This window comes from Pleurodeles waltl, chromosome 1_1, assembly GCF_031143425.1.
Source record: "Pleurodeles waltl isolate 20211129_DDA chromosome 1_1, aPleWal1.hap1.20221129, whole genome shotgun sequence".
NCBI classification, from domain to species: domain Eukaryota; kingdom Metazoa; phylum Chordata; class Amphibia; order Caudata; family Salamandridae; genus Pleurodeles; species Pleurodeles waltl.
Window position 1 is genome coordinate 197,046,662 of NC_090436.1, and position 19,019 is coordinate 197,065,680.

The 19,019-nt window shown below is 40.6% G+C and overlaps 1 protein-coding gene across 3 annotated transcripts in view; it reads right to left on the minus strand.

The window, feature by feature from the left end:
• Nucleotides 1–19,019, minus strand: part of ADAMTS12 (ADAM metallopeptidase with thrombospondin type 1 motif 12) — a 3,732,731-nt gene that overhangs the window by 1,819,291 nt on the left and 1,894,421 nt on the right. For all 3 annotated transcript variants that reach the window (XM_069220543.1, XM_069220552.1, XM_069220534.1), the window contains exon 6: nucleotides 6,945–7,069. In XM_069220543.1, coding sequence (XP_069076644.1) covers nucleotides 6,945–7,069 — 125 coding nt within the window. The remainder of the gene's footprint in view (nucleotides 1–6,944; nucleotides 7,070–19,019) is intronic.

The window sequence follows — 19,019 nt, forward strand, 5'->3', positions numbered from 1 at the left end:
GATGAGTCGGTCATTAATGGAGATTCATGTTGGCAGTGACCCCTGATATGGACTGTCACTGCTGACATGAAGAGCAGACATTGCAGTAGACTCACATTGGTGGGCATCGCTGATGGTCATTGGTTGATGTTGAGAGTCTGCTCATGGTCATGATATGACCAACTCTTCTTGATGTTCACCTAGAGTTCAGGAGAAGTACATTCTTATTCCAGCCAATGGTCTACAATCTGGGAGGCACCACTTAGAGATCAAGGCCCTTGGGAGTCACTTTTGCGGGCCTGGATTCAAAGTAAGAAGGGTGAGTCATCTGTGTAGTGCCTCAAGGTTCATCGCTCAGCTCTAACCTGCTCAATGTATATATGATACCTCTGACTATATAATTTGTGCATACAACATCAACACCCATACCAATGCCAATGACATGCAACTCATACTCATGCTCTCAGACAAAACCTAAAGTACAAGAAACAAGTTCGCCACCTGCATGACCAAAGTCCCTCACTGGATGAAAGTCAAGTGTCTCAAACTCAACACCGACAAGTAGTGATCTTTGGCAAGAATTTGACTCGGTGGAACTCTATTGTGAGGACCTCTTGGACCTGAGTTAGTTTCACCGTTTTAGCTTTATTTTATGTTTCATATTTTATGTGTTTTAGTTCTATAGCTTTTAGCAGTGCCATTGTACACAAATTCCTTACTTGATATTTTTGTACGAATATGTTGTAGGAGTTGCTTGTTTAGTTAGCCTTTTTCTTGATATGTATTCAGTACATTCTGTTCAAGTCTAGGAACAAAGAACACAACCTAGTGCTTATGTTGCCCATTCAGGAGACAGCTTCTAACATCCATATATAGCATTACATCAGAGCTGTGCTCCCAACACAGTATGGCTTTATTATATAAATAGTACACTGACCCAGAAGCGGTAGAGGGGAATTCCAGTCATGACCATCCTGGATGTATGCTGTGTTTGAAATGCAGCTTTGCTGGTGCTAATCTACCAGCTTCCTGAGAGGACTGCTATGCACTCTACACCCTGACTCTTGACACTCTTTCCAGGTATGGGGCTATGGATAATCCCTTAGATGGGGCAAAGGCAGTACACCGCCTATGCTCGTAGCATGATTTTAGGGTTAGGTAATAATCTCTGAAAACTCTAGCTCTTTTACCATGGTTGGATTGTTCACTAATTTTACCATGTTTATTATGCTGATAACTTTGCTTTGTTCAACCTGCCTAATTATTGCAGTTGATTCTCTTTATGGAAGACTCCAATTGTTTAAAAAATGTATTGAAAACTTATCTTGTACTTCTCTTGTGTTTGTACCTGAACATGCATCAGTAATAGAACACAAGGATGACATGTTTCCACAGATTCCCTAAGGAGACAGAAGGCCTGATCACGATCTTGGCAAATGGGAAAATCTTTGATAGATAACATGTCCGCCGTATCACAAGTTTCATAGGATATAATGGAACTTGTAATATGCCTGACGGGATATCCATCAGGTTTGTGATGGAATATCCCATCCACCAAGATCTTAATCAGGCTCAGAGTGTCATGTTTAGATGGCCATAATCATCTTCCACCCTGGTAGGTGTCGGGGTCCGGTGAGGCACTGTGACCTAGCCTGGAATTGGGCCAACAGCTCCTGATGGTGTGGATGGACTTAGTCCCCCACATTCTGAAGTTCTGTTGTCCGATATGCAGTCCTATTATCTTAGTAGGACCCATATAACAACTACAACTGGTGTCTGGCCAAACTCAGACCCACAACCACACCCAGAACCCGTGCCAGGAACCTTGGTGTAATCACTGACAGCAAACTGGACATGACCACACAGCTCAAAGCCTTCCTGCTTTCACACATCCTGAAGATGCTGAAGAAAATCTTCAAATGGCTCCTAAGCAACACTAGAAAGACTCACCCCCTAGTCACCAGCAAGTAGGACTATGGGACTGCTTTCTAAACTGGGATCATGAAGCAACCCTCAAGAAGACTACAAAAAATCAAGAACTCGGCAGCCAGACAATCTCCCAGACAAACTCACATCATACCACATCTCAGGTAACTCCACTGTCTCCCAAAACACAAACACACTCAAGTGAAACTCCTCATTCAAACATTCAGCATACTACACAACTGAGGCCTTACCCACCTTAACAGTTGCATCTCCTTCCACCAACCACCCAGACACCTCCTCTCTCCAAAACTCTTACTTTCACACGTCCCTGCATACACAAAAGCAACTTAGGAGGAAAGCCATTCTCTCACATCACTCCTAAAGAGTGTAACTGCCTCCCACTCTACCTCAGAACTTCCTCCTCACTTCTTGAATTTTGCAAGAAGCTGAAGACCTAGTTTTTCAATTAACCAACCTACCATAGGCAGGGCTAGGCACACACACCAGCTCAGCACCAGAATACCCTTGCTGGTCATCGGCCTGTTTACAAATAGAAATACACATAACATAACAGAACATGAGATTATATAACAACATTCATCTTTAAATAGCAATACAGTCCTCCTTCTTAATCGTCCACAGGTCCAGGAGTGTTCTTCTGAGAGATTCTGAAGTCGCTATTATTATACTTAGTGCCAGACTGTGGGTGGGTGATGCCCCTTCATCAAACCTTCCTCATTTTCTTGGCCCACCTCTAATCTATCGAGGGGGACAAAAGCAGGCAAGCAGGCAGGCCTAGGTCTGAGTTTCATTTGTCTCTGTCAGTTCAGGCAATCTTTAAAAGTCAGGAAGGAGTGGGTGCAATCCTGAGGCTACCCTTTGAAGTTCAGTAAGGGCTGAGTACAACCCTCAGGTCATCCTGCTCAGAAGAGGAATACCTTGCTTTGCACCCAAAGCTCTTTTGACCCATTATCTGTAAGAAATGCTCAGCACACCACAGGAGAGACATTCACAGTCATGTGATACTGGACACTGGCAGAAAGGCACATTTAGTTTATGCCGAAAAATTTTAAGTTCCTAAAAGTTCCATTTTCAGACTAGGAATTTAAAATCCAACTTTATCATTAAAGAAGACTTTAAACTAGGGGTGAGTGAAATATTCTGTTCCGCCCGCAGAATTGGCCTAATTTTGTACACTCTGTGTTTATCTTTAACATGTAGGTCTAGCCAAATTGTGCCAATCCATGAGTGGCAGAATACTGCTCCTGCAAGGCTCCAGAATATGTGAGCTGTCAGGGGTTTGCAAGATTTGGTGTCGCCATGTGTGATTTTCTAATGCGAGTGGTCACTGGTATTCGCGAGCGGTCGTCGTCAGAGGAATGCTGCTTGAGTATGGGTGTGCGCTCTAGTGACACTCATGGTGCAATTTGCTCAGATTTTTTGCTTTGCTCGCGCTACTGGTGCTGAATTGCAGGATGATCAGTATGAGTTGTATAGTATTCCACCCACTGGTGGAATTCTGTGGAATCTCACTGAGTTTTTTAGCTCCGTGGAATTGCAGAGTTCTGCCCACCCCTTTAAATGAGCAGAAAAAGAGTTTCTCTACCTGCTCCCAAACTTAAATTATCACTTATTATGTGCAATAAGGTAACACTGGGTTAGCCTAGTGGTGAAATAGCATTACAACAGGGAAAACCTACATTAGCAGTTAGGTTCGCTACTAGGACATGTAAACATTAAGCACACATGTCCTACTTTTTAAATACCATGCTCCCTTCCTTATTAGCCTTCAATGCCTACCTTAAGAGTGACTTACAAGTACTAAAAAAGATTCAGGCCTGGCAAAAACTTTTATTTTGCCAAGTTGAAATGGCAGTTTAATACTTCACTACAGGCTGCAGTGGCAGGCCTGAAATATGCTTTACAATGCTCCATTAGTAGGTAACACCATGTGTGCTACAGCCCACTTTTAGCATTTAATTGACAGGCCCTGGGTACATCTAGTACCATATACCAGGGACACACAAGTAAATTAACTGTACCAACTAGGTGTATGCCAATTGTACCTTATTTAAGGAATAGATCACAAACGCTGCTTACAGGAGTAAAGTGCCCAGAGTCTTAATGCCAACAAAAACAAGTTCAGCAACAATAGGGGGGGGTGGAAGGCAAAAGGTTTGGGGTAATGCCATGCCACGGACGTCAAGTCATCCAGATTACTAGTAAGTAATCTAAACATTCTTTAATAAGGGTACATTTATTTAATCATATAAGTTAAAAATGGTGTTGTTTCAGTCCTAGTAGAGCTTAATCTTCATCAGGACAAGAAAGGCGAGATTGCCTTAATGAGATCCTTAAATTAAACAAGAGCGCTATAATCTCACAATTCTCACAAGGATGTTTAAGTACCTGAGGCATGTTCAATTTAGGGAATCACATATAAAGCAGAAACTTTCTTCCTTAGCTAAACCAACATCATTGGTGTTATTCTTTGAGTGACAGGTCTACACTTGCAACATTTCTCTTCAGGTTTACATTTTACCTATCAGTTCTATGTGCATTGACAACCTGGAGGAGTACACTAAGGTCCTTATTACAATCTGGTCACAAAACCAGACATATACTTCGCACTACTAAATCGTATGTGTGTGGTGATCGAAATGTACTTGTTTCTAAATGTATGCATAATTCCATTCCAAGCTCGATGCCACAGAAAAGGAATAGAAAGCTAGTATTACTTGCCTTCCCCATTGCAAAGTTGACAAATAATTACATGTGCTGTTTAAAAGTCTGATTTGCGCCATGTTTCACTTTATGGAAATCTCCTTCGATAAAACCCCAGTGCCCTTTACATGAGCGATGCACACATGAATATCAATTGGTTTGCATCATACCTGCATTTGCACAGTTGCTTCCATCGTTTTTTTTATTTATGTGCTTAATCATCACTTTGCGCACATGCTCTCTGTTGTGATTAGTGCAGATAATCATCCTGCATTTCCAGTAGTTACTGCACCTAAGTTATTTCTAAATGCAAATATGTATAAAAATGGATTGCTCTTTTTTTATCCTATTCTGTTAGCAACAACTAACACGTGCATACACTTATGAAAAGTTTAACCTGTGCCTCTCTGCTAATCACATCATAGGATTTGGGATTAGGTATACAAATCACAGAAACATAGGCCCTCGTTACAAATTTGGTGTACGGCGAAGGCTGCCCGCCAAACTCGTACCGCCATCAGACCGCTTGTGTGGCCAGAACACCGCTAGCCCTAGCATTTCCACCCACCAGCCCTGTGGTGAACAGGCCCTTAACATTGATGCCGGCTCGTAATTGAGCCGGCGCCAATGTGGCAGTGCGGCGGGTGCCGCAGCACCCATCGAGCTTCCCACCTCCTGTAATGCGGGCAGTGAAAGGCACAACTGGGCTGTCCATGGGGGCATTTGCACTGCCCATGCCAATGTATTTTTTGCGTTACACTAGAGCATACATAGCACAAACAGTTGTAATATTCACGATTTTCACACTGAAGAAAATTGCAAATCCTCCAATTTTGCAAAAATGTCCATATATCTCTGCAGAGTTTGCAGTAAAACCTTTGCAACCAGGCACTCAACTATTTGAAACTAAAGACCCTCTTGTTTACCAATACTACACATCAATGATTATCATACAAATCATAAACACTCTTACTCCCCCAAAAGGATTGACTGTTAATTCCAATGTGTTTTCAAGGGCGAAAATCTAGGGAATATGATGGACCACTTCAATAAAGCCCTAAGGGCCAGATGTACAAAGCATTTTTGAGGTCTCAAGCAGCCCAATTTGCAGAATCTGGCCATTTGCGACTACAAAAATGCTTTTTTAAATGCACCAACTCCAAATTTTGAATCAGTAACTTGTTACTGAATCCCAATTTGTGTTTGCGATTCAATTCTGATTTGGTATTTGGAAGGGGAGTATTTAGGGTGTCCCTTCTAAATAACGAATCACAGTGGTATATATTAAAGTTTTGCAGCTGAATTCCAGTCTCAAAATAGCAATAATTTACCATCAATTTAAAATTGGTGGTAACCAATTCACAATGGGAAATGGACCCCAGTGGGCCTCTTCCCCTTTGAGAATGTTAAAATATTTTTCAAGAAAAGGCAGTAGCCCCACAGACCACTGCATAATCTTAAAAAATTGACAATTCTGACCTTTCATTTTCATTTTTTAAATGCATCCAGCTTTCCTTTGAGGAAAACAGCCTGCATTTAAAAAGTAAAACTGTTTTATTTAGAAGCAATCACAGAGATGGTAGTCTACTGAACCCACCAGGCCACCATCCTTGTAATTGATATCATTCACAATGGGCTGCAAACTGCTACCTATCTCATTAAAATTCAATAGGGAGATCTATTTGTGACCCGCTAGCAATAGTTCATAAAAAATAAAATGGTTACGTACATTGGGAATAGTGATTTCTTAATTGCAATTCAGAGATAATCACAATTAGGATAGCGTTCTTCCTAATGATAGTACATCTGGCTCTAGGTGTTGACATAACACAGCTTTTAGCAAATCCATACTCTAAGGCAATACTTTATGAATTCTCAGTCATGGTATGATTCATCTTATAGAAGAACTGCAGCAAGATCTATCACACATGGACATCATTTAGGGGTCTCCAGGGTTCTTAGCTGTGGCCCCTGGCTTGGCACTTGTGATCCCTTGCACTGCATTTGGGACCCCCTGGCCTCAAAGGTAGCAAAATCAGTGCCATAAAAACAGAGGCAGCTGGTCCTTAGGGACGTCAGTTGAGGATTCAATCTCAATTTCTGTCAATTTTTATCACACTTATGGTGAATAATGTCTCTTCTGCTACCCCTGCCTTTTTGGTAAATTAACCATCATGCTATTACATTCTGCTACAAAGGCCTCTCAGATAATGGATGCCTCTCATTATCATTTAGAAAAGAAAGCAGAGTTGCTCAGTAATTCTAAAACATCTTGTTCAGCATTACAATTTTGGCGTTCAACACTATTCTTTTACCTGGTTAGAAGAACGGCCACATCATGGTGCGTTGGATGGGCATCACTTTTTGGGTTTACACTCTTCTGCCATTTACAAAAACTGGCCAATGTGTGGTCTGCATTATGAATTATTTTTAGTCCTTGCTGGAGAAGAAACACACACCAATTACTACGTTTGTACACCGAACTGAAAACAGTACATTTTGAACATTGCAAGGCCAGCATGTGTTAGATTCAGAATCACTTAGAGGTGACTGATTATATGTTTGCCAGGAGAAAAAAAATCACTGGAAAGAAATAAAGCTATTTATCTTGTTTCCAGTCTATTGAATTAAAATGTCAACATTCCCTCTATCAACCAGAAGAGTGGAATACTTTCAAAAACATTATCAAAACTAATTGCATTTTAAGGGCGATGTTTAATGGAAAATTGTGAAATAGATTTTTCATGTGGTGACTTTTGTTAATGTGTTGGCTACAAACTGTGCTTCGCAATTTATGATTAAATGTGGTGTCAAGCGAGTGTCTTCACATGTGTGCTTTTAATGAATACTTTGCATTATGAACATATCTTGTTGATAATTAGAATCGAAAATCTCGCATATTCATGTGAAAGGACAACATGGTTGAAATCTAAGCTTAAAACCCACTGAACTTTTCCAGTTATCCAGAACCATGCATTTCATATACAACACTCCTACATTTCTAGAAGTCCAAGCATTGACACACGTGGAGAAGGTTCCTGAAAGACGTAAAAGTTCATGAATGTCAATTCACCATCACATAAGTAACACAAACCTGGAGCAATGCGTTAGTAAATTTGGCCCACGTTTGCATCTCATCGGCAGTAGCAGAAAAATGACACTCAGCCAAATGGCTGGCCATAGATGTCAGTGTTATGAAGGCACAACGTCCCAGGTCACCCCTAGGTTTTGATTTTCTTCTTCTCCCTCTTGGAGGGAGTTAGTCCTAAAAAGGCTATGGAGTTTAGCAGCTGCTGTTGTCACCCTTGGGATTAAATGGGGCTTTTGTAATACGCCTGCTGGAAAGCAACATTTTAATTCATTTGAGCGTGCTTTACATACACTTCAGAAAGGAACAAACTCTTATGAGTTAAAAATTCTGCTGGAACAACATATAGTAAACCGGGCTCATGCGAGCTCCATTTTCCTTCTGTTCCTGCCACTGCCATTGTGATATTTGCGGGGGCGGCTCACCCGAAAGGGCGGAGAAGCGTTGTCCCCCCACCAGCAGCAGCTGTAAAACCTTTACAAGAGAATGTTAATAAACTAATTGTATTATCATTTTCTTGTAAAATGGATGGCCATGGGGCTGTGACGAGTACGGAGGGGAAGTGCAAAGAACTCCCCCTCAGTGCACATGTATGTTTGGCTGGCCGTTTTGGGCCGGTCAAATTCACATGTGCATTGGGCAGTCTCCAACCCAGCAACGCAGGCACCAAATTGCTGGGATGGAGACAGCAGGCAGAGACTTTCTCTCTGCCTTGGAGCACCCAATTCTAATGCTGCTATCATGCTGCCAGCTATAGCATGAAAGCAGCGTTAAGATTGGATGCAGGGTAGGCTGGGAGTTTGTTCCTGCAGTTGAGGACAGAGGAGAGGATCAACACAGCGCGGCGCAGCAATAAAGGTAAGTTTTATTTATTTTAATTTCCTTTTCCCCGGCTACACACTGCGCTGCCCCACCCCTTTTCCCTCCTGCGAGCCGCCACTGGATATTTGAGGCCATGCGTCCAAAGGCAGTGTCAAGAGTAACATGAATGACCCATGGTGACCCCTAAATGATGTCCATGAAAGGTTATTTCAGAGTCTGGAGATTCTTGAGGTATAGTTATGGTTACAATGCACTTCAAGTATAAAATTAATTTCTTGAATCTTCATTAACTTTTTTCCCATCAGGTGAGACTACAGAACCCTTTCTTAGATTTTGATGACTACAGGTGTTCTCAATTCTGGAGCGATACATCGTGCTGAGAAAAAGTTATTAAAATGCATGCAATGGACAAGAGGAAATAAACCTGTCACACCTGCAGAAAAACAAACTGCTGGACGTTTTATCAGGAAATTCTCATCCAAGGAGCAATTGATTTCTGGTTTTAGAATAATAGAGCTGTTTTAACGGTTGGAGGTGCCAAAATGGCTTTATCAAATTTATCAATCAAATTTTGAAAATATATAAATCAAATTGGATGATGGAATATCTTTTCACTTGGCCAATTGTGGGACCTGTGTAGGGAGAAACATCATAGGAATCCAATTTGTTGACCACAAATGAACATTTTTGTTGCAGTTTTCATTACATGAAGCAATCAATCCACAAATGCTGGAGAATCCAACATTGTAAATAAAAGTGAAAGGTGTGAGGAACAAGGGCAGATGTGGGGTGGGTTCATGGAAAAAACAGTGCCCATCAGTATAAAAAAAAATCATTTATGTGGCGGGGAACCCTAGATCTTCCATTTTATATGTATGTGCTCCATGGATCTGGGTTGGATTGCCACAGGTTGTTGGCAACATTCTACACTGCATATGTCTTATGAACGTGCAATGTTAGTGTTTTATGGAAAACATCAGTTCTGTGGAAAAAAAAACTAGATGCAGATGTTCAAGGCAGGCCCTACTTTCAACTGTACTGAATTTTAAATTAAACATCTGTCATTCTGTCAGTGATTCGCACACTAAATTGGTATGTCTTCTGCGGGAACTGAACATAAAGGAAAAATACCAATATTGTGACAGAGATACCAATGTGTATCAGATTGGACATTGTGGTAACTTTTTTGTGCATCTATTAAAGCATCAGTGAAGAGTCAGTGATTAGCACACTTAGTGCGAGCATTAAAGGGTCTGGAAGGATCAGTGATTCGCACACCCTAAGAAGATTGGTTATATATGTATATTTTTCTTGTTTTGCTTTGTTTTCTCTTTCTTCACTTTCTGAGTCAAAGATTGATGAACAGGAGAGTTTATAAGTTGTGATGACTTAGTGATAGAGTTAATATGGAGAAACTAGTGCTCCAGCCTAGGGGATCCAACACTCGAGTGGAAACAATGGAAGGAAGGATTTGAAGCTTATTGGGATGTTACTGAGGGTGACATGTTGATGGAAAAAAATAAACTGGCTATTTTAAAACATTGTGTAGGGTCTGACGCAAGAAAGGTTCTACTTCATTTGCCAAAAGAGGTACAAGGGGGAGAAGATAAAGATGAGATAGATGTGTATGAAGTGGCAATGAAGCAATTGGGTTTACATTATAAGAAAAAACACATGTAGTTGTTGTCAGCCATAAACTGTTAGAAAGAGGACAATTCTCCACCAAATCTATTGATTCATTTGTCAGTGATTTTAGGGTATTAGCTGCTAAGTGTAGCTATGGATCTTTTAGGGGTCAGATGATAGGTGATCAGTACGTGCACCAAGTATGTGATGCCAAACTGTAAGAGAAACTGTTGTTGGTGGAGGATTTACTATTGAGCAAAGCAATAGATATACCTCACCAATTTGAGGAGAGGAAATTGGGAATGAAAGAGCTGACACAAAAGTGTACAGAAGATGTACATGTGGTAAATAAAGATGAAGCAGCTAAATCTAATTAAGTGTCAAGCAGTAGCATGGATAGCAAACCCAGGATATGGAAGAGAGTAATTTAGGAGGGGAGAATTGTAGGAATTGTATGTTTAAAGTGTGGTCAATCTGCTCATTTTGCCAATGACAGAGCATGTCCGTCTATTGGGCAAATTTGCTGATATTGCAAGGTTATTTTTCAAGAGTATGCAAACTTAGAAGTCGAATTACTTATAACAATGCTGAGTACAGCAAACAAAGTCAAGTCAGAAAGGTCAAATAGGGTGAAGAAACAATGCAATAGGAGTACATACTTGGAGTCTTTGAGTGACTAGATAATAAGAAAGATGCACCAGTTTGTGTGGTAGAAAATAGAGGGGTTGAAGTAAAAGTCAAGGAGGATTCTTTAGCAAGACACATGGTAATTGGTGATGAGCTTTTGCACTGCTTTCCCAATGTAAAGATGTCACCGCCGGAAATCAAATTGGTGGGATATGGAAACAAACCTATAGATGTGATGGGGTATTTTCCATTGAGTATCTACAACAATGTCTAAAGAGGGAACATTCATCAACATATTTGAAAAAACAAAAAATCAAATACTCAGAAAGGGAGAGCCCATATTCATAGTTATATTAATGATTAAAATTAGACAACAGCAACTGCATTTCTCAAAGTCAAAATAGTACAAGTGAATATAATAAGTGGACAAGTAAAGTGCTTGTTAACAGCGCGGTGACAAAACATATACAAGACAGTCATAAATAACAATTTAAATACTTGTGAAAAATTGGAAAATCTCTGATGTACCATTCACATGTAATCGTTACACAATAATAGCCCCAATTAGCTGTGGTAGTAGTCGACATTTCAGGTCACATTTATTGGGTTGGCCAAAGCAGAGGGATCCCATGATTATGCTTGAACCCAATCATCCGGGTCAAGTTTTGGGGTGTGAAGACTTGATTGCTCAGGTGAGGAAGGAAAGTTTAATGGAGTGGGAAAATATGTTTCCTAAAGTGTCTTTATCTGAATTAGGATTAATAAAACAATTTGTGCACAAATTGTTTTTAAAGAAGAAGCAAAAGTGAAAGTTCTTAAAGTTTGCAATGTGCCCATATCGGTGAGAAAGGCATTGAAGGAAGAATTGGAAAGATTGTGCAAAATGGGCATAATTTAATAAATTAAGGGCCCGACTTATGCATTTTTTTACGCTAATGTGGTATTGGAAGGGGAAATACGCAGCACCATATTTGCAAAGTGGTGCAATGCTTGCATTGCACCACTTTCTAACCCCTTGCACCATATTATGCCTGCGCCAGGCATACTGCATGCAAGGGGGAGCTCAGGCGCAACGGGGGGCCGTGAAAATGGAGCAACCGAATCAATGAGATCCCTTTGCGCCATTTTTATTGCCATTTTTTAACACCTTCTAAGTGCGGTCGTTAAAAAGTGGCTCCTATTGATTACAATGGGCGTCTGGTTGCTTTGTAGGATTAGCATCATAATTTTTCATGCTAATCCTGCATTTAGCCTGACTAGCATAAAAAATGATGATGCTAGTCACCCTCATTTCTGCCATGGTGTGCTGTATTTTAAATACGGCGCTACAATGGTGGAGTGAGGGGGTGCTAAGGGGTGCAAGAAAAGTGGCGCTGCACTATGTGCAGCACCAATTTTCATAAACCTGCCCCTAAATCTTCTGAATGACTGTCTCCTGTTGTGGTTGTACACAAATCCACTGACAAAATAAGACTGTGGTCCTGATTTAGAAGTTGGTGGAGGGGTTACTCTGTCCTAACAGTTACGGATATCCCATTTGCCAAAATCTAAATACCATTGTTTTCTATGGTATTTAGATATCGGCTGTTAGACTTTTCATCCTTGCTGTGGTCCCCCTTAACTTTTTGCCTCTGTTTCCCAGGTTGTTGATGTGTGCTGGACTCTGATTTTGCTGTTTTTGATACTCTGGGCACTTTACCACTGCCAACCAGTGCTAAAGTGCAAAAGCTCCTTTACAAAATGTGTATGTAATTGGCTTATCCATGATTGGCATATTTGATTTATTAGTAAGTCCCTAGTACAGTGCACTAGAGGTGCCCAGGGCCTGTAAATCAAATGCTACTAGTGGGCCTGCAGCACTGGTTGTTCCTCCCACATAAGTAGCTCTGTAATCATGTCTCAGACCTGTGACTGCAGTGTCTGTGTGTGCAGTTTTAACTGTAAAGTCACCTTGGCAAGTGTATCCACTTGCCAGGCCTAAACCTTCCCTTTTCTTACATGCCGGACACCCCTAAGGTAGGCCCCAGGTAGCCCCAAGGGCAGGGTGCAGTGTATGGTTAAGGTAGGACATAAGGTAATGTGCTTTATACGTCCTGAAAGTGAAATATTGCTAAATTTATTTTTCACTGTTGCAAGGCCTGTCCCTCTCATAGGTTAACTTGGGGGGTACCTTTAAATCTGATTAAAGTGTAGATTCCCTTTAGGAGCGGATGGACATGTGGAGTTTGGGGTCTCTGAGCTCACAATTTAAAAATACATCTTTTAGTAAAGTTGATTTTAAGATTGGGTTTGATTGAAAAAGGAAGCTATGTAGGAGTTGGGGAATCCAAATTTTCTGACATCATGGAAGCGATTAGTGTGAGAAACAGTGTGGTGGACTTATCTGATGGGAATGTGTGGAGTATGAATAAGGTATCTAAATTAAAAGATGGCGTATGGCCCAAAGAAGATGTGACAAATAAGTATGTATTATTAAAGGGTGCTGAGGCAGCAGTGGTAAAATCTAATATGAATCTTGAACATAGAAACACAAGTTTAATGACACCATCTAGGCATTCTCCTATTTAGAGAAGATTATGTTGTGTAGTAAAGGGGAAGAAGTGTGTTATCTACATAATTTGTCAGCAGTGTCAGAATCTGTACATAGGAAGAACAAATATTGAACATATGTTTTTCAAGATTTCAAAGCAACATTTATTGGGTGTATATGTTTGTTACTGTTTAATCTATGGAAGGGGATTTGTAATTTCCTTGTGGCAACCTGTGGAACCTTGACATAGTTCCAGATTGGAATGGGTTAAGGAAAAACATGCCAAGATTCCACATGCTGCAGTTAGCCCAGGCTTTCTCTTATGAAGAGGAATTACTTATGTTAAAATAGGGCACAGATATTTTTTTGAACTGAGAAGCAAGCATGCTGCAGTGTTCTTTATTGCCTGTAGATGTATGGTTTGAGTTTTTGAAAGCCAAAGGACTCTTGCATTGCAGTAATGAAGACTATTGTCACTTGAGTGACAGTTTCCTGATCACCTTGAGAGATGAACGGAAGAATGTTCTGTAGGACTTTAAAAAGGAAGAATAATTTGAACCAAACGTCTAATGACCCCAAATAAGCATATGAGTAATTCTAGCCTTCTTAGCCTAGTCCCTTTCACCCATTAATGCACCATCTATTGTTTTATCCTCTGTGCCTTCCATAAATCCTCTCACCTTTCCATCCATATGTCCATCCATCTAATAATCATTTCGTTCACACATCAGTAATCCATTATTTCACTCTTCCAACCACTCACTCTGTCACCCATTCATCCTTTCATCTTTTTAGCCATCCATCCATCCAAAGATCATTCCATTCACACATCAAAAATCCATTCTTTCCCTGTTTCATCCATTCATCCTTTCATATTTCTGTTAATCCTTCCATCCACCTATTCATGCATCCTTTCACTCTTTATTTCATCCTTTCAACTGATCCTTTCATATTTCAATCATTCCATTGTTGAGCCCTACACGCTTCCTTCCCTTGTTCTTTTTACCCCACCTCCAGTCCCCTTTTCCTTTTACCTTTCTTCCATAGTTTCAATCTTTTGATTTGTGACTTTCTTTCTTCTCCCTTTCTTCTCTTTCAATTAATTTCTATTACCATTCTTTCTTTCTTCCCATCATTTTTACCACAGAGAGACACACAGAGAAGACCTTTAGCGGGCCCCCACTTACAGACAAGGTCATCCAGTGCAGTGGCTACCTAACCATTAAGCTGCTAAAGCGGGGAGTTCACAACACCACTGCTCACTTCAGATCTTATCTTTTCATTAAAATCACTCACATTTCTCTCTTGTATACCTGCATCCTCAGTGATAAAGCCTCATACTTGCACAATCCCCCTTCATGTCTTAGTCATCTTTAGTACTCCCTCATTACCTCTGTGATCATCTTTTAAATCCTGAACCAATGCCATTCCCATATTCATGACCATCCCAGCTGGATTAATACTCACCATATCTACTTCCTTTATATCTTGGTATCCTCTTCCCTTGCCAATGTTGTTGCTTTATGAACTGCAACAGGTTGCACTGCAAACTTATCTTCCCATACTTTGCTATCTGAAGAAACCACTCTGTATCGATCCCCTTCAGTTCTATAGTAGCCTCTGTCTTCTCCCCCTAAACCTAGAGTTTTCAAGGGCAAAGAAGCATTGTTAATGGAAGGAGCTGTTTGTAAGTGCCCCATCACAAAGATTAACTGTGTTTTTATGTTTTTAGCTCAAAACAAATCTGAACAGTGTCTGGCTCCTTGTGAGGAGAGAGTGTTGTGTGTCTATGTCCAGGAAAGGAGTCAGACACTCTAGCCTTTTTCTTAGGTTTCAAAATGAGAAAGGCCCTCAGAGGGACTAAACAAACTCTTTCAGGTTCTTGTGATAATTGTGTGATGCCACACATAGATCAATGTGGTAGGCAAGAAGTGAGCAGCAGGATGCTCAATTTGCAAGTTTACCAGTGTCCAGAAAGGGCGGAGCACTGGCAAACTCCCTCTCATGACTTTTAATGCCAAAAGGTGATTACTACCTTCAAGTTGACAACAACAAAGAAATAAATAGATACATTTTTGCATGTAGGTTCATCATAAGAGCATCCTGGAAGCACCTATTCCAGGCATAAATAAATACAGTGCATGTGCAGTGAAAGGCTTCATAACCATTGAAATTGCATTCACATTTGATAATCTCACCCTTGCTATTCTGCTTTCTCTACTGTCTACCATAGGTACAATTAATCAAGTGGTTACCTGGTTTTCCTCCTATCTCTCCAACTAATCATTTTCTGTATGATGATGTTCCTCACTTCTGGTCTTCTGCTTTTCTCCATGTACTTTCCATCACAAGGAGGTATCCTTTCATCAGTCAGGTTCTCTTATTATCTGTATGCTGATTATATGCAAACACAATTGTTCTTCTTTTCAACATGCACTGCTAGATTTACCCCAAAGTCTCTGTATTACTTGTGAGACTTGTGTCTGAATAGCTGTCAATTCCCTCATGCTAAATGTCTGTGCAGACATTCATTTTTTCTGCATTTTATGGATTCTAGTTTTGTTGATTTTGTGACTTCCTGCTTTCTGATACTGCTATTCAGGAACACAGTGTTTGTTCTTTTTCCCTCCTGTGTTGCATAGTAAGTTTTTATACCCAGTTAGATTACTTAATTTTCCAGTTAGGACATGGTACATTGGTATGGGAAATGCATGAGTGACATAGATGTAATTTGCAGGATGCAGTGTGTATTTACACCACCCACATATATGACATAGTACCATGGCTCCAGAGAAAATCTTTATGCTCTGGATGGCTGCAGTTCAAAAGTGACACATAGCTGGGTGATTTGTATATAAAAGTGGGTGTTGGACTTGGCTCCCTCTGCAGGTCCACCCCGACAGGAACGGATCCAACCGAAGTCAACAGGTATCTCCATGCGAGCGCTCCCATTCTCCTTTGTTTGATCCATTCCTGTTGTGGCAGTAGGCCCAGCCACACAGGTGGGGCAGCATTGTTATTGGCACAAGTGGGGCAACGCTGGGTGGCAGGAATTTTGTGGATTCCTGCAGATTCTGGAAGATTCCATGACAGAAATGTAAGGAAAATTGTTGATTTCAGGAAAAGTGTGAGGTTTTCATGGCACTGTGGGTAAGAAAACCTAATGGGATCCACACTAACTACACCGTCCTGGATTTCCCTAGGTGTCTATTTTTTTAAAATGTACAGGTTGGCTAGGTTTCCCTAGGTGCTGGCTGAGGTATGGTCCAAAATCAGGAGCTACCCATATTGGGAAAAAAAGGTCAGTTTTCGGTGGAAAAATGCTCTTCATAAATGTTGTGTTTTGGGCCGTTTTCTGTCACGGACCCTATGTCTACCCGCACAAGTGAGGTACCATTTTTAGCAGGAAACTTGGGGAGATGCCAGGTGGAAGAAATTGTGTGGCTCCCCACAGTTTCAAGAACTTTCGATCACAGAAATGTGAGCAAAATTTGTTTTTTTAGATACGGTTTAAGGTTGGCAAAGGATTCTGGGTGACAGAACATCTTGAGAGCCCCAAAATTACTCCATTCTGGATTCCCCTAGATGTTTAGTTTTTAAAATATTTACATGTTTGCTAGGTTTCCCTAGGTGCCGGCTGAGCTAGAGCCCAGAATCCACTGCTAGGCACTTTGCAAAAAACAAGTCAGTTTCAATGGAAACATGTGTTGTGTCCATGTTGCGTTTTGGGGCATTTTCTATCACGGGCACTAGGCCTATCCACACAAGTAAGGTACCATTTTTATCAGGAGACTTTATTAAATATTGGGTGGAAGGAGGTGTGTGTCACTCCTCAGATTCTAGAACTTTGCATCACAGAACTGTGAGGAAAATGTTTTTTTTAGACACAGTTTGAGGTTTCCAAAGTATTCTGGGAGACAGAACCTGGTGAGATCCCCACAAGTCACCCCTTCCTGTATTCCTCTAGGTGTTTAGTTTTCAAAATGTACTAGGTTTGCTAGCTTTCCCTAGGAGCCGGCTGAGCTGGAGCCAACAATCCACAGCTATGGAGTTTGCATAAAACAAGTTAGTTTTCATTAGAAAAATGTGATATGTCCGCGTTGTATTTTGGGGGGTTTCCTGTTGCAGGCACCAGGGCTACCCCCAAAAGAGAGGTACCATTTGTTTTCAGGAGACTTGGGGGAATGCTGGGTAGAAGGAAGTTTGTGCTCCCCTCAGATTCCAGAACTTTGCATCACAGAAATGTGGAAAAATTGTGTTTTTTAGACACATTTTGAGGTTTGCAAAGGATTCTGGGTAATAGTACCAGGTGAGAGCCCCACAAGTCACCCCATCCTGGATTTCCCTATGTGTATATAGTTTTTAAAAATGTACAGGTTTGCTAGCTTTCCCAAGGTGCCGGTTGACTTAGAGCTAAAAATCTACAGCTAGGCACTTTGCAAAAAATGAGTCAGTTTTCAGTGGAAAATGTGATGTGTCCACGTTGCGTTTTGGGGCGTTTCCTGATATGGGCACTAGGCCTACCCACACAATTGGGGTGCCATTTTTATCAGGAGACTTGGATGATTACAGCATAGCAGAACAAGTGTTATTACTCACTGTTTTTATCTGCATTTGCACCTTCCAAATGTAAGACAGTGTAAAAGAAAAACGTTTTTTCAGGAATGCCCTGTAATTCACATGCTAGTATGGGTACCCCAAAATTCAGAGATGTGAAAATAGCCACTGCTTCTAAACTCCATATCTTATGCCAATTTCGGAAATACATAGGTTTTCTTGATACCTATACTTCACTCTTGCTATTTTAGTAAATGAATTGCTGTATGTCCGGTACACAATGAAAAATCTTTGGAAGGTGCAGCTCAGTTATTGGCTCTGGAACATAGGGATTTTGCTGAACCTACAAGCCCTACATATACCCGCAACCACAAGAGTCTGGCAGATGCAACTGTATATTGTTTTTAAAAATCTGCCATAGTTAGAATAAGTTACAGATGAAAAAGTAGACACAAATAGCTGTTTATTTCAACTCAATTTCTATATTTTTTTATTTCAACTGTTACTTTCCGTAGGAAAACCTTGACTGATTTACACAAATGACCCCTTGCTGAATTCATAATTGTATCTACATCTCAGAAATGTATAGCTTTTTGCAATCCCCCATTGGTTTTCACACCCATTTCTACCACTAACTGGAAGGAGGTTGAAAGCACAAAAAATAGGAAAAATGTGTTATGTCCTAGAAAAATGCCAAAACTGTGTTGAAACATTTTGTTTTATGATTGAATTCTGCCTGTTCCTGAAATCTTGGAATACGGTGATTTTACCACCACAAACGTTTTGTTGATGCCGTTTGCAGGGACAAAACAGATGCTTTCTTCTGCAGCACTTTTTTCAAATATTTCTCCAAAAACCCAAATTTTAGCTGTATGTTGGCTAATTTCACAGTACCTTCCAGGGGAATAAATAAACCCTGTGTACCTTTAAAATCATCAGGATGTTGGAAAAAAGGATGAACATTTCACCTGGATAGCTTATGTGGACACAAGGTATGGGGGCCTAAACACAAACTACCACACATAGCCAAAAAACGACTTAGCACAAGAGGGGGGAAAACGCTTAGCAGCGAAGGTGTTAAATTGCTGTTGCGACCTGGCAAAACAAACCTTTGCCAGGCTTCTATCTTCAATTTTAATA